Genomic DNA, 20,292 nt, shown 5'->3' with positions numbered 1-20,292 from the left:
ATTTCCTGTCATCACTGCTCCCTAAGCTTGCCCAGCTACTGTGCCCTAAAACAGGGTAGAAGCACTCCCTGAGGCATACAGGAGACCTGGCAGCTGGTGTTCTTGAGTTTTACTCTTGCTTCTTACTCCCCATCCTACTGTGCCACCAATGAATCATTTAACCTCACCATGTCTTATTTATTCTTTTGGCTTAGAAGGCGTGAATGGGCCACTGCAGATGAGTGAGCTTCGACGGAGATGAAATGTGGGGAAGTGTTTGAGAAACGTGAGGGTGGTAAAGGGACTGAGGTAATAAAGCACATGTACTAATTGTTACTGTGCAGTACTTAGCCCAGTTTGAATTAGTAGCTACAGAGCAGTAATAATATTTAAAATGTCTGTAAATCATGTTTCTCAGACTTGTTTCCTAATAAGCTTTGAACTACTACAGAGTGCTTACTATGTACAGAAGCCACAAGTGTCAAGGTTTGGGTATTTTCACACCCTTTCCCCTCCATCAGGACACCACCGAGCCACATTTTTCTCTACCACTTTTTCTTTCCATTCCAGTCCAGAATTTAATTTGGGGTGTCAGGATTAGAAGAGTGGTATTATCATCATCACTGTTTGGAGACACAGTTTCTCCTGATTTTGAGCTGGCCTTTCAGTTGAAGTATGTCAACTTCTCAGGCTCTTAGTGGGAAAGTTCTGTCTAGGGCCTAAATATTTCCTGTTGTCTCCAGAGAGGTGTATTATATCTAAATACAGGGAGAGATGGGAGTCCCCTTTTTTTTAAGTAGAATTTTTGGGAGGAAAAGACTTGAGGTGCCCTTTGCTGGTAGAGAAACATTTTGTGTGTTTGAGAATGCTGTAATGGTAAGTTTACCATTCATTTATGTAACAGCCCTTTGAGATAATTATTGGTATTCTAACCAGTTTATGGGTAAACAGCTGAGAAGTAAGGCTCTGGTTTGCTAGAAAGTGGTGAAATTGTAACTTGAATGTAGGCATTTCAACAGCACACTTGTCCTCTGTGTCGAATTGTCCAACAGAAGCATATTGCATAGAGCTGGTTGCTCGTGTTTGATGACTGAAAAAGATAAAAGGCCGTGAGCAGTAGGGAAATTTTAGGGAAAGGGAGTTCCTCCTCCCCCCCCACCCCAATCTTGGATTGATTTGGGGGGGAATTATAAAAAAGAGGAGTGGTTCCTGAAAGTTTTCCTTTTTTTTTTCCCTGCCTTTTGGAAGTTCATGAGGTTTGTTTGTTTTTTAACCATTTGAAGGAGTCTGATCATTTTACCTGAAGAGGTTTGTCTAAAAATTTTTTTCCAGTTCCTTCCTGTGTCTCATGCCCTGGTGTTTCCAATGGCTGGTGCTTTTCAGGGACTTGAGTTGCACCTGGGTCTGTAGTGAACTATCCATAGCTCATCTGGCATAGCCAGTTGCATCCACTGGTGTCCCTGTGATGTGGCATTAGACCTTGTCAACCTGCAGGGAAATGGACCTTTATCACCATCCTGCCCCACTCACACCTTGTACCCACATGGATGTGGAAAAGAACATAGGTTCCACTGAGATTTTGTAGAGAGAAAATAGAGGCTTGGAGAAAGGTCTTGTGTGTTTGCGATTGAGTTTTTCGAGATCAAGTCTGAAAGAACAGTGGTTATACCTGATGGAGCCTGGGAAGATACCATCAGCCCCCCCCCCCCCCCCCCCCCCCCCCCCGTCTACTCCCTGTTCCCCTCCTCTTTAGCCCCTTCTGATTCCATCCACACTGTTTCTCTCACGCTCAGTTAGGAAAGGACCTTTGTTGCCCCCTTTGAGTCACACTTGACTGTGTGCTACAGTTAGGAGAATGGCCTAGTCCTCATTGCTCTGCAGTCCTTGGCACCAGGATACTTCGGGTTTGAAACAGCACAGGGTCAGTGGACCCCTGTCTCCTTAGTCAGGTGCACAGTCATTGAAAAGACATGAGAGGGAAAGACCCTGGGAGAGCCGGAAGCAGCATCAGCCTGAGGTGCAGCCCGGGCTAGTGGGGGCTGTGCTGGGAAATGGATAGGAGGAAAGGACAGAGCCAGGCGGTGGAGGTATGAGCTTGCTCTAGACCCAGTAGATGACGGAGACCCACAGAGAATTTCCTGGGTGTGTGGCTTGATCTTTTGCTTCATTTATTCAAAATGTTCACCTTCCCAGAGCTGCTTCGATTAGATATAACTGGGTAAAAGGAAGAGACATTGGGGTATTCAAATTACACTGCTCTCATACTGTCTTTTCCTTTGTCCTTCTACACCCTTTCTCTCAGCCCTCCGCATCACCCTCATGAACTGCCACTTGGACATTCTCATTTGGTAGTGTGTCCCCTTTTCATTTTGAGCCAGCCTTAGGAAACAACCCAGACCTGCAAGGAGCAAACCTATTTTTATGTTTAAAGCAGTCAGAAAATTCCTCAGGCATGTTTTGCCATGCATCTGCAGAAAATTGTGCGGGTGGCAGCAGTACCTGCCAGTACCTCTGAAACCCTTTAGGGAGATTGGGTTCCTTTCTCTCTAACCTTCCAGCCTCTGTGCTCATTTGTAACCTGTGCCCTTGCAGGATTAAACAAACCTCTGAAGAGGGATCACCGTCCCTTCAGTAAACTTTGCTCTTGTTAGGTAAATACTGTCCTTGTACTGAGCGAGCACACACGTTTTTGAATGTTTTGGTTTGGGTAGGGCAGCGCTGCATGAATGGGCACGTGTGAACTCTGGGCAGTAGCTCCCAGCCTATTTCTGCCCTGTTAGATGATCTGTTTCCACCTTCTGCTCCTCTGTTTCTAGCCTAAACCCACCAAGGGACGAATGCGCATCCACTGTCTGGAGAATGTGGACAAGGCCCTTCAGTTTCTGAAGGAGCAGAGAGTCCATCTTGAGAACATGGGCTCCCATGACATCGTGGATGGGAACCACCGGCTGACCCTCGGCCTCATCTGGACCATCATCCTGCGCTTCCAGGTAAGGACGCTTGGCCCCAGGATTCTCCCCATTCCAGAGGAACCAGGAAGACCAGGTTGAAATGGCATCCCAGAGTCAGGGGTGCAGAGCTGTGTGTCGCATTCAGCTGCCGTCGGCAGGTGGCAGCTACCACATCCTCCCTCAGTTTTGCCAGCCCCTGAAAAGTTCTCTTGTCAGATAAGGGGGTTTCTGGGCTGCATCCCTGCCCGCCACTCTAAACAACTGGTGTCTGCCCCTAAGCTTTCAAGAGCAAAGATAGAGATGTGGTTGACGCTAGGTTACTGGCATTAGGCTGACTGAACTTCACCGGGTTGTAGCACATATCCTGGAATATTTTTAGGAGAAGCTGGGTGGGCTCCATTTTCACTTTCTCATTTTCCTTTGGATGTGAGGAAGTGGTGTTCAGGGGAAATGTGCAGAAGCCTTATGCTTGTGTGAATTGATGACGATTTTATGGCTTTGTTATACTCGAGGGGAAGCCTCCAAGTATAGAAGTACTCTAAGCCAGAAGGTACTCTCAAGGTCATTCTGTCTAATTTCTTCACTTTGTGAGGAAAGGGAGGGGCCTTATCCAAGATTACAGGGCCGGTCCGGGCTACAGCGCTTGCTTCTGACCCTTTAAGAGGGAGCTCAGAATTCCAGTCCTGTGGAGCACCTCTGGCCTGGTCACCGGCTCTTTCTCCAGGCAGGGCTTCCTGCTCCCACTTTTCAGCTAGAATTGAAATGCCGGAATCAGGTTACTCTGCAAACAGATGTCCTAACAGTCCTGTCTCCTGGGTGGCTCTGTTCTCTGTGCCTTTCCTTCCTGTTCCACACCTTTGATAGAAAGTCTGATTGATTTTTCTGGCTAAACAAAAATCTCACCAAAAAAGGGCAGACACAGAAATCACGTTATAGTTCTCTTTGTATTCTTCTTAAAACTCTGAAATCAGCCTGTAACCAGTCATTTTCTTTCTCATTTCCCCAGGGAGTGGGTTTGCGTTAACAGTGTTCTGGGTGTGTATGTGGGAGGAGGGGTAGGAGCTGAAGCAGAGCTGTCCGAAGAAACTCCCTGAATGGGTGGTTCCCAAGCCTCGTGATCCTCTGAGGCCTTGGGAAAGCTTTTTACTAATTCAGATTCTCTGGGTCGCAGCCCCAGTGATTCCCACTTACGTAGTTCTGAACAGGGAACCACTGTTGAAGATGAAATCATGAATGGAGTTAATTATACAATCAGTGACTGTTTTGCAAACAGAACTCTCATGTAGGTTTCTGTCAGTTCTTAAATGATTTGAAAATGTAGTCAATACCATTAAATTCATTAATTATAGCTCTCATTCTTAGGCCAACAGAAGTGGAATTAGTAGGACCCTCCTTGAGCTTCACCTCAGTTTTGTAGAGTATAAAGTTCTCTTTCTCTTGCCTTTGGCCTGTAGTGATCAGAGAGTGGAAGGGCATCCTGATGGTGGCCACTCTTCACATCAGGTCATTGCCCGTTGGTGAGCCAGCACATGCAGCCCTTTCCAGGATTCTCAGCATGAACTGGGTTGAGTCATGGACTAATTAGCTTCCTGACAGCTTGCCTTTTTCTGTACTTGAACTTGTGAATGCTGATACGAACTTTCTCTTTCCTTTAAGGCAAGAAATCTAGGCTGCTGATGTCACTGCATGGCCTGCAGTGTGGGCGTCTTATGTGACCTCGCTTCCTCCATCTAGCAGCTGTATTAAATCAGTACCCATTCTGCAAATAGGTATTGATTCTGCATCAGCCAAAGCCCAGCTCACTTTCTGCTTCCTCTGTGAAGTTTCTCCACATTCCACAGAGATCTCTCTTTCCCCCAGCTCCTGAATATACAGCCTTGTTTACATTCCCAGTGCACACACACGCGTGTCCAGAGCTCTCAGGACCTGACCTGCCAGGTCTGTGCATAGCAGTTATCCATTAAATACTAATGATGACATATAGGTTTGATTTTCTTGTCCATTTAAGAGAGAGTAAAGGGTGTTGTGGGAAACTGGAAGGAAAGTCTTGCTTCCTGTAAATCCTTTCAGAAGGATAGACTGTGTTTCTGAATGACCAAGTTTGAAAATAGATTCCGTTCTTCACACACAAGCATGAGAAGGTTGACAGGGGTTAATGCGTAGAATTCTACCTGCCTTTCCCGATGAGTCTGTGTCTTACCCCTTGAATAAGGTTATTCTTTCACATTTACTTTCTCCACAAAAACTAATGATCCTAATAATAGAGTTTGGAGTTTATGCAGATTCATACTTCCCATACTTAGCACAGTTAAAAAAGGGTAATTTTTTTAGAAGTATAATTATTTCAATTTCTAGAGGTTTTTCCTAGTTGAAAGTTCCTAACTTTTTAATCTTGTATTTATATGTTATTCTTCTGTCTCTTTTCCAGAAAGAATTCTGGAGCATGTCTTTAGATTAAATAGGAAGACCCATGACGGACCAGGGCAGGGAAGCTTGGAATAGCTGGAGCTAAAAGATGGCAGGCAGCCTTCTAGGCCAACACCATCCCCGTCCCACACTGTAGTATTATAGGCAAGAATCTAAAGGCAAAAGGGTATTTAGAGCATTTGTCTAAAATCACATAACTGGTAGGGTGGTAACATTTACGGGTTCCTCTCTAGGAGCTCAGCACTTCATATCCTTGTTCCGTGTAAGTGCACAGCAGTGCAGTGAGACAGCCATTGTTGCTGTTGCCGTTCTTCAGGTGGGAAGCTGCGGAGTTGGCCCGGGGACACACAGGTTTTAGAACCAGGCAGGCTGACGTTGGTGCCAGTAGACCAGGCTCTGTGTATAATATTGCTTTTATGCTCTCCATGTGTGGCTTATGAATGCAGACTGTCTTAGTCCATTCGGGCTGCTATAACAAAACACCATAGACAAGGCAGCTTACAAACAATAGAAATTCATTTCCCACAGTTCTGGAGGCTAAGTCTGAGATCAAGCCAGCATGGTCTGGTAAGGCCCTATTCTGGCTGCAAACTTGTCACTGGGTCCTCACGTGGTGGAAACACTAAGGATCTCTCTGGAGCCTTTTTTTTTTTTTTTTTTAATAAGGCACTAGTTTTGTTCATAAGGATCCTGCCCTTTGCTAGGCCCCACCTCCTAATACCTAATAATGGTAATACCATTACCTTTGGGAGTTAGGATTTGAACATAAGAGTTTGGGAGAGCCACAGACATTCAGACTATAGCACTGACCATGGAAGCCCACCATGTGCATGCTTTCTCTGAGAATTTGGGTCTGCTTTTAGGAAAAGGTATATATGCTGTCCTCATGAATGAGGGACATGCATCCTAGTGTGAAAAACATCTGGTTCTAAAAAACTGAACCGAAGATTTTTCTGGGGTCTGGCGAGGTGCAGGGTGTTTACAGTGAGCACTTGTAGTTGGGAAGATGGGCTCTTTTGAGGTTAGAAGTGACCCCTAATGGGGGGGTTCTGGGACGGCATTCAGGTAAGTACTCTTCACTCCTTCCTATCTGTGTGCAAAGTGGAAAACCTGGTTGGTGTTGTGGTGAGGTGAACCTTGAAGAAAGCAGTTTTCTTTGGCACAGTAGACAGTCTGTGCCAGCTGGGCTGTGATCTGAAGCTTACTCTTTGTGTATGTGTAGAACGGTTCTTCAGTGGCCGTTCCTCGCAGCTGAGCCATGTCTTCGTCTCCTACCTGTTTGTCAATCTTAGATCCAAGACATCAGTGTAGAGACTGAAGACAACAAGGAGAAGAAATCTGCCAAGGACGCGTTACTGTTGTGGTGCCAAATGAAGACGGCAGGGTGAGTCTGAGCCCCCCGGGGTCTGGGGCCACTGCAGCCACCTCTCTGCGATGCTGACAGCCGTCTCCTCCACTGCTTCCATCAAGAAGGCTCGTTAACTCGCAAGCAGCTGATGGCTGATATTGTAGCTCGCTCACAGCACGAGAGGAGTTTCTCTCTCTCTATCAGGGAGCTCCAGAGAGCAGTATATCTTGCATTTTAAAACCCTGAAACCATGTTGAAGAATCGTGTCCATGATACTTTAAAAAAGCAGTTGCGGGTGTTCTCTTAATTTTTGCTGCTTTGGGGAAGCTTTGTGCAGTCAACTTAAGAGTAGTCTTTATACATTACCTGTGTTGGTTTTCCTTCCCTGTATTCTTCTTTGAAATTTTAGTGAAATTACTTTCTAGAGAACTGCATCTGTTCTGTTCCTGAAATTGTTAGGTCTTACAGTACTTAGAACCAATTTCCTACCAGGTTAACTAGAGAGTTACTTAAACTACTTTGAGGACAGTTGTAACTGTAATAGACGTGATTAATGGTAAGTATGGAGCTCATAAAGAGGGTATGCCTAATAAGAGGATCAACTTAGTTAGAAGCCTTTAATCAACCAGAGATACAAAGTCTATAAACGGCATAGAATAGCTGAGTGATGAATAGGGGTAGGTCTCAAATAGAGGGAAGTTTTTCAGGGAGATACTTGGTTTATAAAACTTCATTCAATTCAGTGATCTCAGAAAGAAAGCTCAGTGTCTCATGAATAGGTAATCGCAGCTGCTCACTCTCTCCCCAGAATTCAGATCTCAGTGACTGCAGGGTCCTGGGATCTTCGCTGGCAGAGGGGAAAGCCAGTGGAGGCAAAGAGGTCTCAGAGATTTCTGGGGGTTGTGGTCACTTTTTCCTATGTAACCATGGTGTTTAAAATTTAAGAGACTCAGTTCACATCTTTCGTCTGATTGACTTACCAAGAAAGAAAAGCCATGTGGGTGTGTATTTTATTTTTATTTTATAGGAAGCTGAGGTTGAAGCAATATTTGTTCTGACTTGATTGTCCTTTTGATTGATACTCATTGCCTCACGTTTTTATAGTACAAGCTTTTTTTTTTTTTTTAAAGATTTTATTTATTTATTTGACAGAGAGAGACAGCAAGAGAGGGAACACAAGCAGGGGGAGTGGGAGAGGGAGAAGCAGGCCTCCTGCTGAGCAGGGAAGGGAGCCCAATGCCGGGCTCGATCCCAGGACCCTGGGATCATGACCTGAGCCAAAGGCAGACACCTAACGACTGAGCCACCCAGGTGTCTAACACTGCATTTCGCAAAACTGTAAATCTTTATTTGGTAACTCTGTTGCCTTTTCTCTTGTGCTTTTTTGTCTTTGTTAGGTACCCGAACGTCAACATTCACAATTTCACCACGAGCTGGAGGGACGGCATGGCCTTCAACGCACTGATACACAAACACCGGTAAGTCACATCCTCAGAAATCATACTAACAGTTTTGGGGTAGAATGTTGACTTTTTTCTGCCCAGATCTGGGTGACTTTTGACACTCATATCCATTGCCTTAGATGTTGCGCCTCGGTGGGAATTCCTGCATTCCATGTGAGGAAAATGTGAGAGAATATGTAAATTCTCCCAAACAAGTTTGCCTATTATCTTCAGCTCTCTTAATAAACTTTGAAGTGTTTATTAAAAAATCAGGTTTCATTGTTTGATGATTAAATAATAATAGAGAGTTTTACCCTGCCAAGGGGTAGTTTGTACCATTTTTGGAGTGATGATCATGTCGCATTGGTCATATGTGTTCTTAAGCCATGGTTTTTGTCATGCTCCACTCTTGTTCTGCATAGGCCTGACCTGATAGATTTTGACAAACTAAAGAAGTCCAATGCACACTACAATCTGCAGAACGCATTCAACCTGGCAGAGCAGCACCTTGGCCTCACTAAACTGTTGGATCCGGAAGGTAAGGACTCGAGAGATGAAAGGTGGGACTTTTAGCATCTCTAATAGTGAGGGGCTAATAGAAAATCTGCTGTCAGTTTATTTGTGCAGTGTGTTTTGGGAATTATTCCAGGAAGAGGAGCTTAATTTTGGTGTGGGAATTACTTGAGGATTTGTGCAAAGGATTATATTTGAAGAGGCCTTGAAAGACAAGTATGATTTAAACGTGTTGGAAAGGAGAGGGCTTGCTAGGCAGAGGCACTTGCATGAGCAGAGGTGCAGAACCAGGAGCAAGGAAGGTGTGTTTGGGGACTAACAGTTGATTGGGAATGGTGTTTAGAGCAATAATAGGAATTACCCCTGGAAAGGTGGGTAGGAGCCCTATTTGTAGAGCTTATTCATCAGTCATTGAAAGTTCTTAGCAGCGATGCTTAATGAAGGAAACCTGCTATAGACTCTCAGTGAATGCTTGTTGACTAACATTCTTCGGCAAGCAGCCTTGGTATGAATGCATACAGACCTGGAGGGGGGTGCTTATAGGAGGCTGTGCAGTGTTTGCTTTGAGCAAGAAGAGCTTAAGTGAGGAAGGTGTGTCAGGAAATGGGAACGTGTGGGTGGAAGAAGGGTTAGGACTCACAGTCCCTTCTTAGGGCTGACTACCTAGAGGCAGAGCATCCACGCCCTGCCCGGAACTTCTCCCTCTACTCAGAGTCCATGCAGCAGGGCCCCAAAGACTGACTGCAGGTGCCATGGAGCTGACCTGTGTGGGGCATTCCCTCAGGTTGTAGCTCCCTTACTTAACAAAATCCTAATTCCAGGCTTTTAGCAGGAGCTGTCATAGGCACTTTTTCTTACTTTGAAAAAGCATTTGAAATATAAGAGGATTTGTTTGTAGTACTGGAGCTTTTTAGATTGCAGCTCTTAGCTGTGAGCACATACTAGAGAGAGAAAACTGAGTGAAAGTTTAAAGTTCTTATAAATATAGAACAGGAAGTTTTAACTCCCCAAGGGCAGATCGAGGTCATGAGGCTGCCAAGCAGGCTTGCTATTTTCCAATGCATTAGATTCACTGATATGTTCACTATACAGGAAGCTGAGATAAAATTATCTTTGTGCTAACCCATTCAGTGATTTCTTAATATAAACAGAAAACTAAAATTCCTTGGGCTGTGATTAATCTTCCTTCTTAACCCCTATTTTAACTATGGGAAGACATTCTTTCTCAGCCATAGCTCTTTGTGCTAAATAACCTTTTTTTTTAATAACTTGCTCATTAGTTAATCTTTCTAATCACTTCCCAGTATGGAAAAGGGGATATATGTTCCCCAGATCACAAGCAAGGAGCTAAAAAAAGGCAGTGATGTCACTTATCCTGTGGGTTTGATCTTGATTATTAGTTGTTCTTAGCTATTGTTAGTTATCCAGTGCCCCAGAGAGCATCAGCTGAGATACAGTTGCAGACAAGTTACAAAACCACAAGGTTTTTGCCTGCTCACATCTTCCCAATTATGTCGACATTTTGTGTTTATTAAATTGCATACAGGACCAGCATTTTTCTTCTTTTTCTTTTTCTTTTTTTTGGGGGGGGTGGGCCTTCCTCCATTTCTCTTTCCTCGGGGCCTACTTGGATGGGGCCGAGCAGATGCAGAGTTGACTACGAGGACTCCTAGGGTGGAAACAGTAGCTGCTGTTCTGGTCCCCACTGCCATAGGCTGCCTTGGTGACATTGGGCAGGGAGCTTCCCAGCCCTGTGCCCTAGTGTTCTCGTCTTCAAGAGAGACGATCCTGCCTCACACAGGGCTGCCAGGAAGATAGAAGGCACACATGTGAATGCATTTTGAAAAAGAACCTGATTATCAATTAAGAGTCATTCTCTGTATTCTCTTTTCTGTCTGTCCTAAGTTAAGCATGTCACCCAGTATTGCCATGCCTCAAACTCCTGGCGTCTTCACACATTTACTGCTTCCCTTAGTGAATACTTACTGACTACCCCGTTTATGCAAGACAACACACCAGGAATATGAGAGGTGGAACAGTACAGGGCTTACCCAGACACAAGGTTCGTACCCTTGGGGATGTAGTCTTGTAAAACAAAGAAAATATGTGTAAGCAAATTATAGTACCTGGCATTGAGTGGACTGTTTACCCATGTAAACAGAGTCTTCAAGGGAACGGAGGGGCGAGACGGTGATTCTGGCTATAGGGATTGGAAACAGCTGTGTTGGAGTAGTAACTTTTCAGGTGGACCCTTGAAGGATAGGAAGAAGGGGATGGGGTGGGCAAGGACCTTTTAGGCAAAGGGAAATTGTGAGTAAAGTGAAGGAATACTGGGAATTGTGGAGTGTGTATTGGGAATGTTGAATAGTCCAGTTTGGCTCAGATTGTGCCTGAGAAGAAATAGTAGGCTCTAGAATTAGAAGTGTCACAACAGTGGTTGGCTCTTAACAGGGAGCCTGGTAAATACTCAGTGGTTGGAAGGAAGGGAAGGAAAGTTAAGGCAAATTCTAGAGGATTAAGGGGCTTCTTAGACTTGATTTTTTGTAGGTTGTAGGGCACTTCTGAATAATTTTGAGCTAGGAGAAGGTGTGCTTGCAGCCTTGCTTCTGGAAGATCAACCAGGGACAGTGTGTAAAGTGAATTGGGTAGTAGGGGAACCCAGTGAGGAGGCCCTTGCTTCAGGTCTGCTTATGCGACCATGAGAGTCTGAACCATGAATGACAATAAAGATTCCATAGATAGGATCATCTGGACTCGGATTTGGTGACTAACTGAATACCAGCTAACAACAAGATAGGGATGTCCAAAGACTCAGTGACTGGAAGCAGTTCTGGTGGCATCAGCAGAAATGAGGTTACAAGAAGCAAAAGCCCAGTTTGGGAGTGGATGTGGGCAGGGAGATGAGCATGCCTGGCGAGTAGCCCCATCGCGAAGAATTCTCACTGAATTCTTCCTGTAGTCCTCATTTTTCTCCACTAGTTTTCTTCTTGGTAGCTTGGGATCCTGGAGTGGAAGGATCATGTCTCTTAAGACTTTTATGTCCCATTGCAGTAGTTAGAAGGCATTTATGAACATTCATATCATAAAAGAGTCGGTGAGATGGTTTCATCCTCGTTAGCCTTATAATGCACTGATGGCAGAACTCTCAAATTTAAACATTGAAGACACTGGCCTGTTTCAGTGTTGAACAGTTGTTCTGGGTTGTTCCTGCAGCCTGGGTGGTTGCGCCATGAGCAGAGTACTGAACAAAACCTTCTCCGGGTTACAGATATCAGTGTGGACCACCCTGATGAGAAGTCCATTATCACTTATGTGGTGACCTATTACCACTACTTCTCTAAGATGAAGGCCTTGGCTGTTGAAGGAAAACGAATCGGAAAGGTGAGTTCACACCAATTTTATAAGTTGTGAGACATGATTAGTGTTCACATCTTAATGTACCGCCACTGAGCACCTTGTTCTCCCCATGTGCTGATGAGTTGAGCCGGTAGCAGTGTACGGTGGGCGCCCCGAGACACAGGAAAGTAGGCAGAAGCCTCTTCATCCCTAAGAGTGATGACAGGAGGTAGGAGCAGCAGCTACAATATTTAGGGAGAGATTTGAGGGGCATCTCAGACCCAGAGACACGTCTCCCCTCAACCTTATCAGAAACCGGGGTATTGGAAATCTGATGAGTTGGCTGATGTCATGGGTGTGAAATCCTACTTATCCAGTTGAAAAGGCCCCACTGTTACGCTTTTTTATTTTATATTTGGCTGATGTTTACCTGCCATGTATTTCAGAACACCTCAGACCAGATGATATTGTCTTCTTAATGCAAGGAGAATGGAAAATTCATGGGCACTCATGGGATGGGACCAGGCAAAACAGAGCCCTTTTTGTTTTTCTAGGAATTCTGGAGCTGTGGCAGCAGGAGTCATTCTGAATCTTAAACCCTGTGCCTGGGGGTTGGGAGGTTACAGAACCAATTACACTTGAGTTAAGCTGTCATCATTGCTCACAATAGCTGCAGTCTTGAGTGCCTATTAACACATAGTTCCTCGAGTTTAAAATGCTTATGCCAGAGTAGCCTAGAACTGTTTCACAGCCAGTCATTAAGTGTGCATGTGCTCTGTAGGGTTATAAGCCTGTTTCCCTTACTTGGCAGTATGATCTTACTGTTCGGTTTTTCTAACTCTTGTTTACAGGTGCTTGACAATGCTATTGAAACAGAAAAAATGATTGAAAAATACGAGTCACTTGCCTCTGACCTTCTGGAGTGGATTGAACAAACCATCATTATCCTGAACAATCGCAAATTTGCCAATTCTCTGGTTGGGGTTCAACAACAGCTTCAGGCATTCAACACTTACCGCACTGTGGAGAAACCGCCCAAGTAAGATGCAGATGGGAATGCGTTACCGTTCGTGTGGGCAGACAGATGATGGCTGCCTCAGACCCCTGTTTTTTGACTTTCAGGTGACCTCATCTCGTAATGAGTGCCTCTCCCCAGGGGTCCGTCTTACTCCTTTTTATCTGACCCTGAGTGGCTGAGCTGTGTTACAAACCACGCCCTCTATGAGCCCTTCCCAGTAGTTTCTGCCTCTGGTATCGTGATCCTGATACGTGAGAATCCTAAGAGATAGTACAGGTCTCCAGCCCCTTTTCCCAGACTCTTGTGCCTGATGTGTTTCAGAATTCCTTACGCTCTGGATTTTAGAGAAGTAGCTGAGTACATGTATATTGTTTATTATTAGCCTCACAGTGGGCCTGAAACAGTAACCCATTGTCAGGTCTACTAATAAGCCTGTAGCAAAGTGTGTAACTACAATGTGTTGAATACAGACAGACAATAAGTAGTTTTATATCTGTCCAGATCAGTTTTTGCTGTCCTCCAAATTGATTTTTGACTTTTTTTGAAAATTCTAATTGTTAAATAAGGATTATGGACCTTATCCCTTCTTAGAGTTTGAAAGTCATTCCTCCCTTTTCTGTAACCCAGCTCAGTTGTGAATTCCTTGCTGCGGTCTCTGAAAGCTATTGAAAGTTACACTAGGTAGTCATTTGAAGTAATTCTTGCTGAATGTATTCAGCTGTGCTCTCTGAATGAAGTCCATCATCCAGGATGTATAGTCTAAACCTTGAATGAAGTGATTAATAAAAGAGTGGTATTGTGTTCCCCCAAATATAAATCTCAGCACCAACGAACCAACCCACCCCACCAAAATTCCACAGTTGGGTGCATTTTGTGTTCTGTAATACCCAAAAACTAATGCACTGTGTTTTCTCTAACATGAGTACCACATAAATTAGACCAGAGATAAATAGCTTTTAAAATTGTATGGCTGTGTGAAAGGTTTTTTTCTCCAAAAGCAAATGAATTTTTCCCCTTGAAGGAACGTGTGTGTGTGTGTGTGTGTGTGTGTGTGTGTGTGTGTGTGTATAAAAATTTTTTTTTTTCCCCTGTACTTAGGTTTACTGAGAAGGGGAACTTGGAAGTGCTGCTTTTTACTATTCAGAGCAAGATGAGGGCCAACAATCAGAAGGTCTACATGCCCCGGGAGGGCAAGCTCATCTCTGACATTAACAAGGTAAAGCCCATCCATCTGGTCCTGTGTGGGTCTTGACCTTCTGTAGGCTTCATGTTCTAAATCTTGATTGCTAAGAGGGCAGTCTGAAAGTGTCCGTCCCGGCCTGCTGAACTGATGAGTGACAGCAGTGGCTCGGGTTTTGCGGGGGGTCAAGCAAATACTTGTGGTGGGTTGGTCTGTCAGAGTTTTGGGAGGGAATGTTAGAGTTTATCAAACCAGTCTTGGTTCATTCTCTTTACCCTGTTACTCTTCATCTGTCCAAGGCAGTTGACTCTCTAGCATCTTTAAGTTGCAGAAGGGAGAACTAGAAACCATATTTCATGTATCTGGAATCTCTAGAGGTTGGGGCTTAGGACTTTGGCTGTTTCTATCAGAGAGGCTGTCCAGCAGTTTCCATTTCGGTCTGTTTTGTCTGTAATTATAGAATTTCACAGTGGGCATTATTTCCAGGTAGAAATTTGAAAAATCTAGAATGTGGTCAGTTTTATACATTTAGATTATTTTAAGTGGAATTTTCTTAATGTAAACTATATTTCATAAAAATTAATTTACTGTGAACATTAGGTGAGGATTTTGAACAAACTGCCCAGATGTGTGAATTAAAAACAAATAGCTCAAAAAAAAAAAAAAAAAGCGGGGTGGGGGTGCCTGGCTGGCTCAGTTGGTGGAGTGTGCAACTCTTGATCTTGGGGTCATGAGTTTGAGCCCCAATAAAATGTTGAAAAGAAACAGGTGGCTCAGGATGGGGTGAATAAGAGATTCGTAATATGATTTCTTTCTGAGAAATCATTTATCTTTTTTATGTGATCAGATCTGTTGAAGGTAATTACTGTTTCCTCTCAAAGTAAGAGATTTATAATTTAGTTATATTGCTCGTTATCTACACTGTTTTGTTTTCCAAATATAACACAGGACTTTTAGATATAGATAGAGTGTTCCCATGAGGCCAAACTGAGAGAAAACGATTTCTTTTTTCAAGGCTTAGGAGTCCATGGGGGTGGAAACAGGATGTCCCTTTTACAGAGTTCTCAGGTCTTACTGAGAAGTACTACCTGTTGACTGTAGCCAAGGAAAGAAAGTTCCTTGAACGTTGCAGGAAACTGTTCCTTTTTTGCCTCTGTAGGCCTGGGAAAGACTGGAAAAAGCGGAACACGAGCGAGAACTGGCTCTGCGGAACGAGCTCATCAGACAGGAGAAACTGGAACAGCTCGCCCGCAGATTCGACCGCAAGGCAGCTATGAGGGAGACCTGGCTGAGCGAAAACCAGCGTCTGGTGTCTCAGGTTCTGCTCTAGACCTCATTCGGGGACCTGCTCTCCCGGGGTCATCTAGAAACATAGACCATTCCCGAGGGCCGCAGGACAGCTGCTTATCGACACCCACTGTTCTAAAGTAACTCGAGTCCTCTTGCTCACTTCCCATGAAGAGGATGTTTATCATTGCTGATGTACTTGGTCTTCTGTTTATCTGACTTTCCATAGATTTGGAAGCAGCTCAAGCAGTTTGTTTAGAGCCAGTGAGTGAGTGTGAACTGCTCACATTTATATGATTTTTCGAGATTTCTCTTACCTTTCATCTTTGACAGTTGGACTGGTCATGAAATAAGTAAAAGTGACTTTGCCTTCTCCTTGGGTTCACACAAACTGTCACCTGCTCCAGTCACATAAGCATAAGATGCTAGATACACGCTTGCACCCCTCTGTAAAATGAGAAGTTGCTGATTTGCTTTGGGGAGAGCATCTTAGCTCTAGCAGGGAGTTTCAAGTGTCCTAGGGAAGGCAGAGACCAACAGCTGGTGGGGCGCAAGTCAGTGTGGCTTTAGGACCACCAGAGATTGTGTTCAAGATTCAACTTCTGTCTCTCTGTGTTCCAGTTGGATGGCTTTTTTATTTTCTGTGTGGTTTTTCTTTTGCCCCCATTTCTCTATAGGACAACTTTGGTTTTGACCTTCCTGCAGTCGAGGCCGCCACGAAAAAGCACGAGGCCATCGAGACAGACATTGCTGCGTACGAGGAACGTGTGCAGGCTGTGGTCGCCGTGGCCAGGGAGCTCGAGGCGGAGAACTACCATGACATCAAGCGCATCACAGCAAGGAAAGACAATGTCATCCGGCTCTGGGAGTACCTACTGGAGTTGCTCAAGGCCCGGAGGCAGCGTCTCGAGATGAACCTAGGGTTGCAAAAGATATTCCAGGAAATGCTCTACATTATGGACTGGATGGACGAAATGAAGGTAGAACCTGAGTGAAAGGAGGTCAGAGCTGATCCAGTGGGACCTCTCTTTCCTGGCACCTCCCCCCCCTGGCCACACAGCGTCCAGTGTGCCCTAACTGCCCGCTCTGTAAAGCCAAAGGGGGCCACATTCGCTGTGGGAAGATTGTTAGTTCAGGAGTTAAATGGGATGTGAGGTGTGAAAAAGTTGCATTGAAAACTAGTTCCATAGCTAGAGGTCTGCTACAGTGATTTAGATTTAATTTAGATCTAGTCCACCGTAGGGAATCAATCAAATTATGGTTTTCTGTGTTTTTAGCTCTTCAGAGTTGAACTAGCTTTCCATGTCATTGATCTGTGTGTGAGTGGCTCTAGTTGGGGCGGGGGGAGCCCAGGAAGGTAATGTGGGCAGGTGGGAGAGGGGTAGGCAGTGTGGGGCAGAGTGCGGGTCGGGAACCGGGCAACCGCAGTTCATCTTGTCAGTCCTAGAGCCATGTAGTCTCCTTGAGCCTCCTTTCTCCATTTTTAAGTTGAGATCGCACTGACCACCTCCCTCATTCGGTTACAGCAGGGATGAAGTGTGGGAATAGTGTACACGTCATAGGACAGGGTTGGCTGGAAATGGCTGCCCAAGCTACTTTGTGTTTCCCCTTCCTTAATTGACAGCCCAGAGCATAGACTTCCAAGCTTTGCTCCTGCCCAGAAAGAGACCTGCCATTGTGCCAAGTCCCTGTGCCTGTTTGTGTTTTCTGCTGCGGGCCGTCGAAGGCTCATCCGTGTCAAGCAGTCCCCCAGCTGGAAGGCATTTAGCTCCCTAGCTGGAGCAGAACAGGGCAGTTTGTAGACAGTACAGCGAAGCCCCCTTTGTCTCAGCGTGCTGTGTTCCCAGGCTCGACCTTATGCAAGGGATTGCTTCCTGGGATGTAAGCCCTCGTCTTTTACTTAACCTCTTGAGCCGTTCCTGGCAGAGGGATAGGGTCACCTTGTCCCCTCAGTTTGCCCTCTTATTGTCCCAGTTTACGATGTTCTCAAGTATGGTCTGTGTTGACCTTTCAAAGTAGAAATGTTCATAAAATCTAGCAGGGAGGCACTTTTCATCTTATAAATCATGTTGTACATTAAAGTTCAGATTTGGGGCCAGAGACTTCCCTCAGAAGTAGGAGTGAAGTAGAAATTCCATCTGGAGAGGAAGTCGGATGAGGCCCTCAAATTGGGCTGATGGAAGGGAGAAAAGAAAGTGTTAGTGGACTCAAACTGAAACCAAGGAAATTGCTCAGGCCCTACTAAGCAGGAAGCCACCTGACCCTGTTTTTACTTGGTTAAAGATGTAGTTTGTAAGCTTTCAACTAGATTCTTCTCCCATTGACAATGTGAGTATTACCGAGGCACATCAGTAAGCTCTTAACCGAGGAAAACATCCATGGAAGGCGTCAGCAACTTCCGGGAGATTTCTTTTAACTTTGAAATAACTACAACGTTTCTCTCTTCTCTTCTGGAATATCCTTGTGGCGGCGGTTTCTTCTTCGAGCCCCAGTTCACACGTCCTACCGCTTCCCCACTGCCTTTTTTTCTATTCACTTCTTAGTGTATTTTTGACCTGCTTATTCCTGCTTATTCCAGGGTAGATGATCTTCAGTTTCTTATGCAGGCTTTTGGGTTAGTTTGGTTTTGTTCCGATATGCTTGTCATTCTGCTCCCCTAGAAGATGCAGGGAGGCTGGCTGGCTGGAGAGGGTGCAGTGTGGTTGCTGGCTCGCAGCTTGTCCAGAGTACGAGACATCGAAGTCGAGGTTGTCTGCACTGATGTGCCCTCTGTTTTCTCTGGTGCACAGGTGCTACTACTATCTCAAGACTATGGCAAACACTTGCTTGGCGTGGAAGACCTGTTACAGAAGCACGCCCTGGTCGAAGCGGACATTGGCATCCAGGCAGAGCGGGTGAGAGGTGTCAATGCTTCTGCCCAGAAGTTTGCAACAGACGGGGAAGGTAAGGATGGACTGTTGGCAGACCTTAACTTCTCTGCCACCAGAGATCCATCTCTGTAGAAGTAGATAAGTTGTCTGTGCCAGTGGGGTTTTTGAAGTTACCATACCATTGTAGGTTCCCAGTGAGTTTGTCATGGGTACACGAGATGCAGTAGGGTGGCCTGGATACTTTATTTAACTCTGTCAGGCTTTTTTGAAATGGACATATATTTCCATTAAATACTCAAGAACTGCTTGGTTTTGAGTGGTGATATTTGGCAGTCAGGCTTTGCCTGGACCACACTCGATGCATACCAGCACCCTGGTGTGGCTGCTCAAACATCTCCTGGCTTTCACGTCTGGTCGTACATATCCTTGTTTAAAGGATCTTTGGAAGGATTTGGTTGTGTTCCTTATATTTGAGAAACAATTGCAGCTGACCTTTTTCTTATGATTTATGTGCTGCTTTGGTTCATAAATGATCACTTTGCACTTGGGGCAAAAACTAACACTTACCATTGCCCTGCACTCACCCACCCACCTCCAGTCAAGGCCCCGGGAGGTTCTCCATTGCCTTATAACATGGCTCTGCACTGAGAATGGAATTGGTAATCTAGTGGTGAGAAAATGAGTGTAACTCACTACTTGCAAACTGCCGGACTCCCACATCTCTTCCTTGCATTAAACAGGTTACAAGCCCTGCGACCCTCAGGTGATCCGAGACCGCGTGGCCCACATGGAGTTCTGTTACCAAGAACTCTGCCACCTGGCAGCTGAACGCCGGGCTCGTCTGGAAGAGTCCCGCCGCCTCTGGAAGTTCTTCTGGGAGATGGCAGAAGAGGAGGGCTGGATACGGGAGAAGGAGAAGATCCTGTCCTCCGACGATTACGGGAAGGACCTGACCAGCGTCATGCGCCTGCTCAGCAAGCACCGGGCATTCGAGGATGAGATGAGCGGCCGCAGCGGCCACTTTGAGCAGGCCATCAAGGAAGGTGAAGACATGATCGCGGAGGAGCACTTCGGGTCAGAGAAGATCCGAGAGAGGATCCTTTACATCCGGGAGCAGTGGGCCAACCTGGAGCAGCTCTCGGCCATTCGGAAGAAGCGCCTGGAGGAGGCCTCGCTGCTGCACCAGTTCCAGGCAGATGCCGATGACATCGACGCTTGGATGCTGGACATCCTCAAGATCGTCTCCAGCAACGACGTGGGCCACGACGAGTACTCCACACAGTCTCTGGTCAAGAAACACAAGGACGTGGCGGAGGAGATCGCCAACTACAGGCCCACCATCGACACGCTGCACGAGCAGGCCGGTGCCCTCCCCCAGGAGCATGCCGAGTCTCCGGACGTGAGGGGCAGGCTGTCGGGCATTGAGGAACGGTACAAGGAAGTGGCGGAGCTGACGCGGCTGAGGAAGCAGGCACTGCAGGACACCCTGGCCTTGTACAAGATGTTCAGTGAGGCTGACGCCTGTGAGCTCTGGATCGACGAGAAGGAGCAGTGGCTCAACAACATGCAGATCCCAGAGAAGCTGGAGGACCTGGAAGTCATCCAGCACAGGTGAGTGGGAGTGCTGCGGGCGGTGCTGGGGCCACCAGCCGCCCCTTGTTTCCGCCCATGACCAAGGAAGTGAGTACCCTATTGAATTGCCTTTCCAGATTCGAGAGCCTTGAACCGGAAATGAATAACCAGGCTTCCCGGGTCGCTGTGGTGAACCAGATTGCACGGCAGCTCATGCACAGCGGCCACCCGAGTGAGAAGGAAATCAAAGCCCAGCAGGACAAACTCAACACGAGGTGAGTGAGCAGCCCTCGGTGTGCTGGCTTCCTGTGTGTTAGACCAGGGAGGGCGAGGTCACTGGCGGAGCCTTGTTGTCGGGAATTGCCCACA

The 20,292-nt window shown here is 45.9% G+C and overlaps 1 protein-coding gene across 4 annotated transcripts in view; it reads left to right on the top strand.

Annotated features, from left to right (window-relative positions):
• SPTBN1 (spectrin beta, non-erythrocytic 1) overlaps positions 1-20,292 on the top strand; it is a 192,708-nt gene that overhangs the window by 128,870 nt on the left and 43,546 nt on the right. For all 4 annotated transcript variants that reach the window (XM_025868837.2, XM_073897698.1, XM_025868838.2 and 1 more), the window contains 12 exons: positions 2,796-2,969; positions 6,650-6,741; positions 8,103-8,183; positions 8,570-8,685; positions 11,929-12,041; positions 12,848-13,035; positions 14,113-14,230; positions 15,354-15,512; positions 16,159-16,461; positions 18,271-18,424; positions 19,092-19,962; positions 20,061-20,198. In XM_025868837.2, the coding sequence (XP_025724622.1) occupies positions 2,796-2,969; positions 6,650-6,741; positions 8,103-8,183; positions 8,570-8,685; positions 11,929-12,041; positions 12,848-13,035; positions 14,113-14,230; positions 15,354-15,512; positions 16,159-16,461; positions 18,271-18,424; positions 19,092-19,962; positions 20,061-20,198 (2,507 nt within the window). The remainder of the gene's footprint in view (positions 1-2,795; positions 2,970-6,649; positions 6,742-8,102; positions 8,184-8,569; positions 8,686-11,928; positions 12,042-12,847; positions 13,036-14,112; positions 14,231-15,353; positions 15,513-16,158; positions 16,462-18,270; positions 18,425-19,091; positions 19,963-20,060; positions 20,199-20,292) is intronic.

The sequence above is a fragment of the Callorhinus ursinus genome, unplaced genomic scaffold (assembly GCF_003265705.2).
Source record: "Callorhinus ursinus isolate GAN/ISIS: 27379988/994484 unplaced genomic scaffold, GSC_fseal_2.0 scaffold10, whole genome shotgun sequence".
NCBI classification, from domain to species: Eukaryota; Metazoa; Chordata; class Mammalia; order Carnivora; family Otariidae; genus Callorhinus; species Callorhinus ursinus.
Note: the sequence above shows the minus strand (reverse complement) of the source record. Positions and strands in the feature narration are given on the sequence as shown.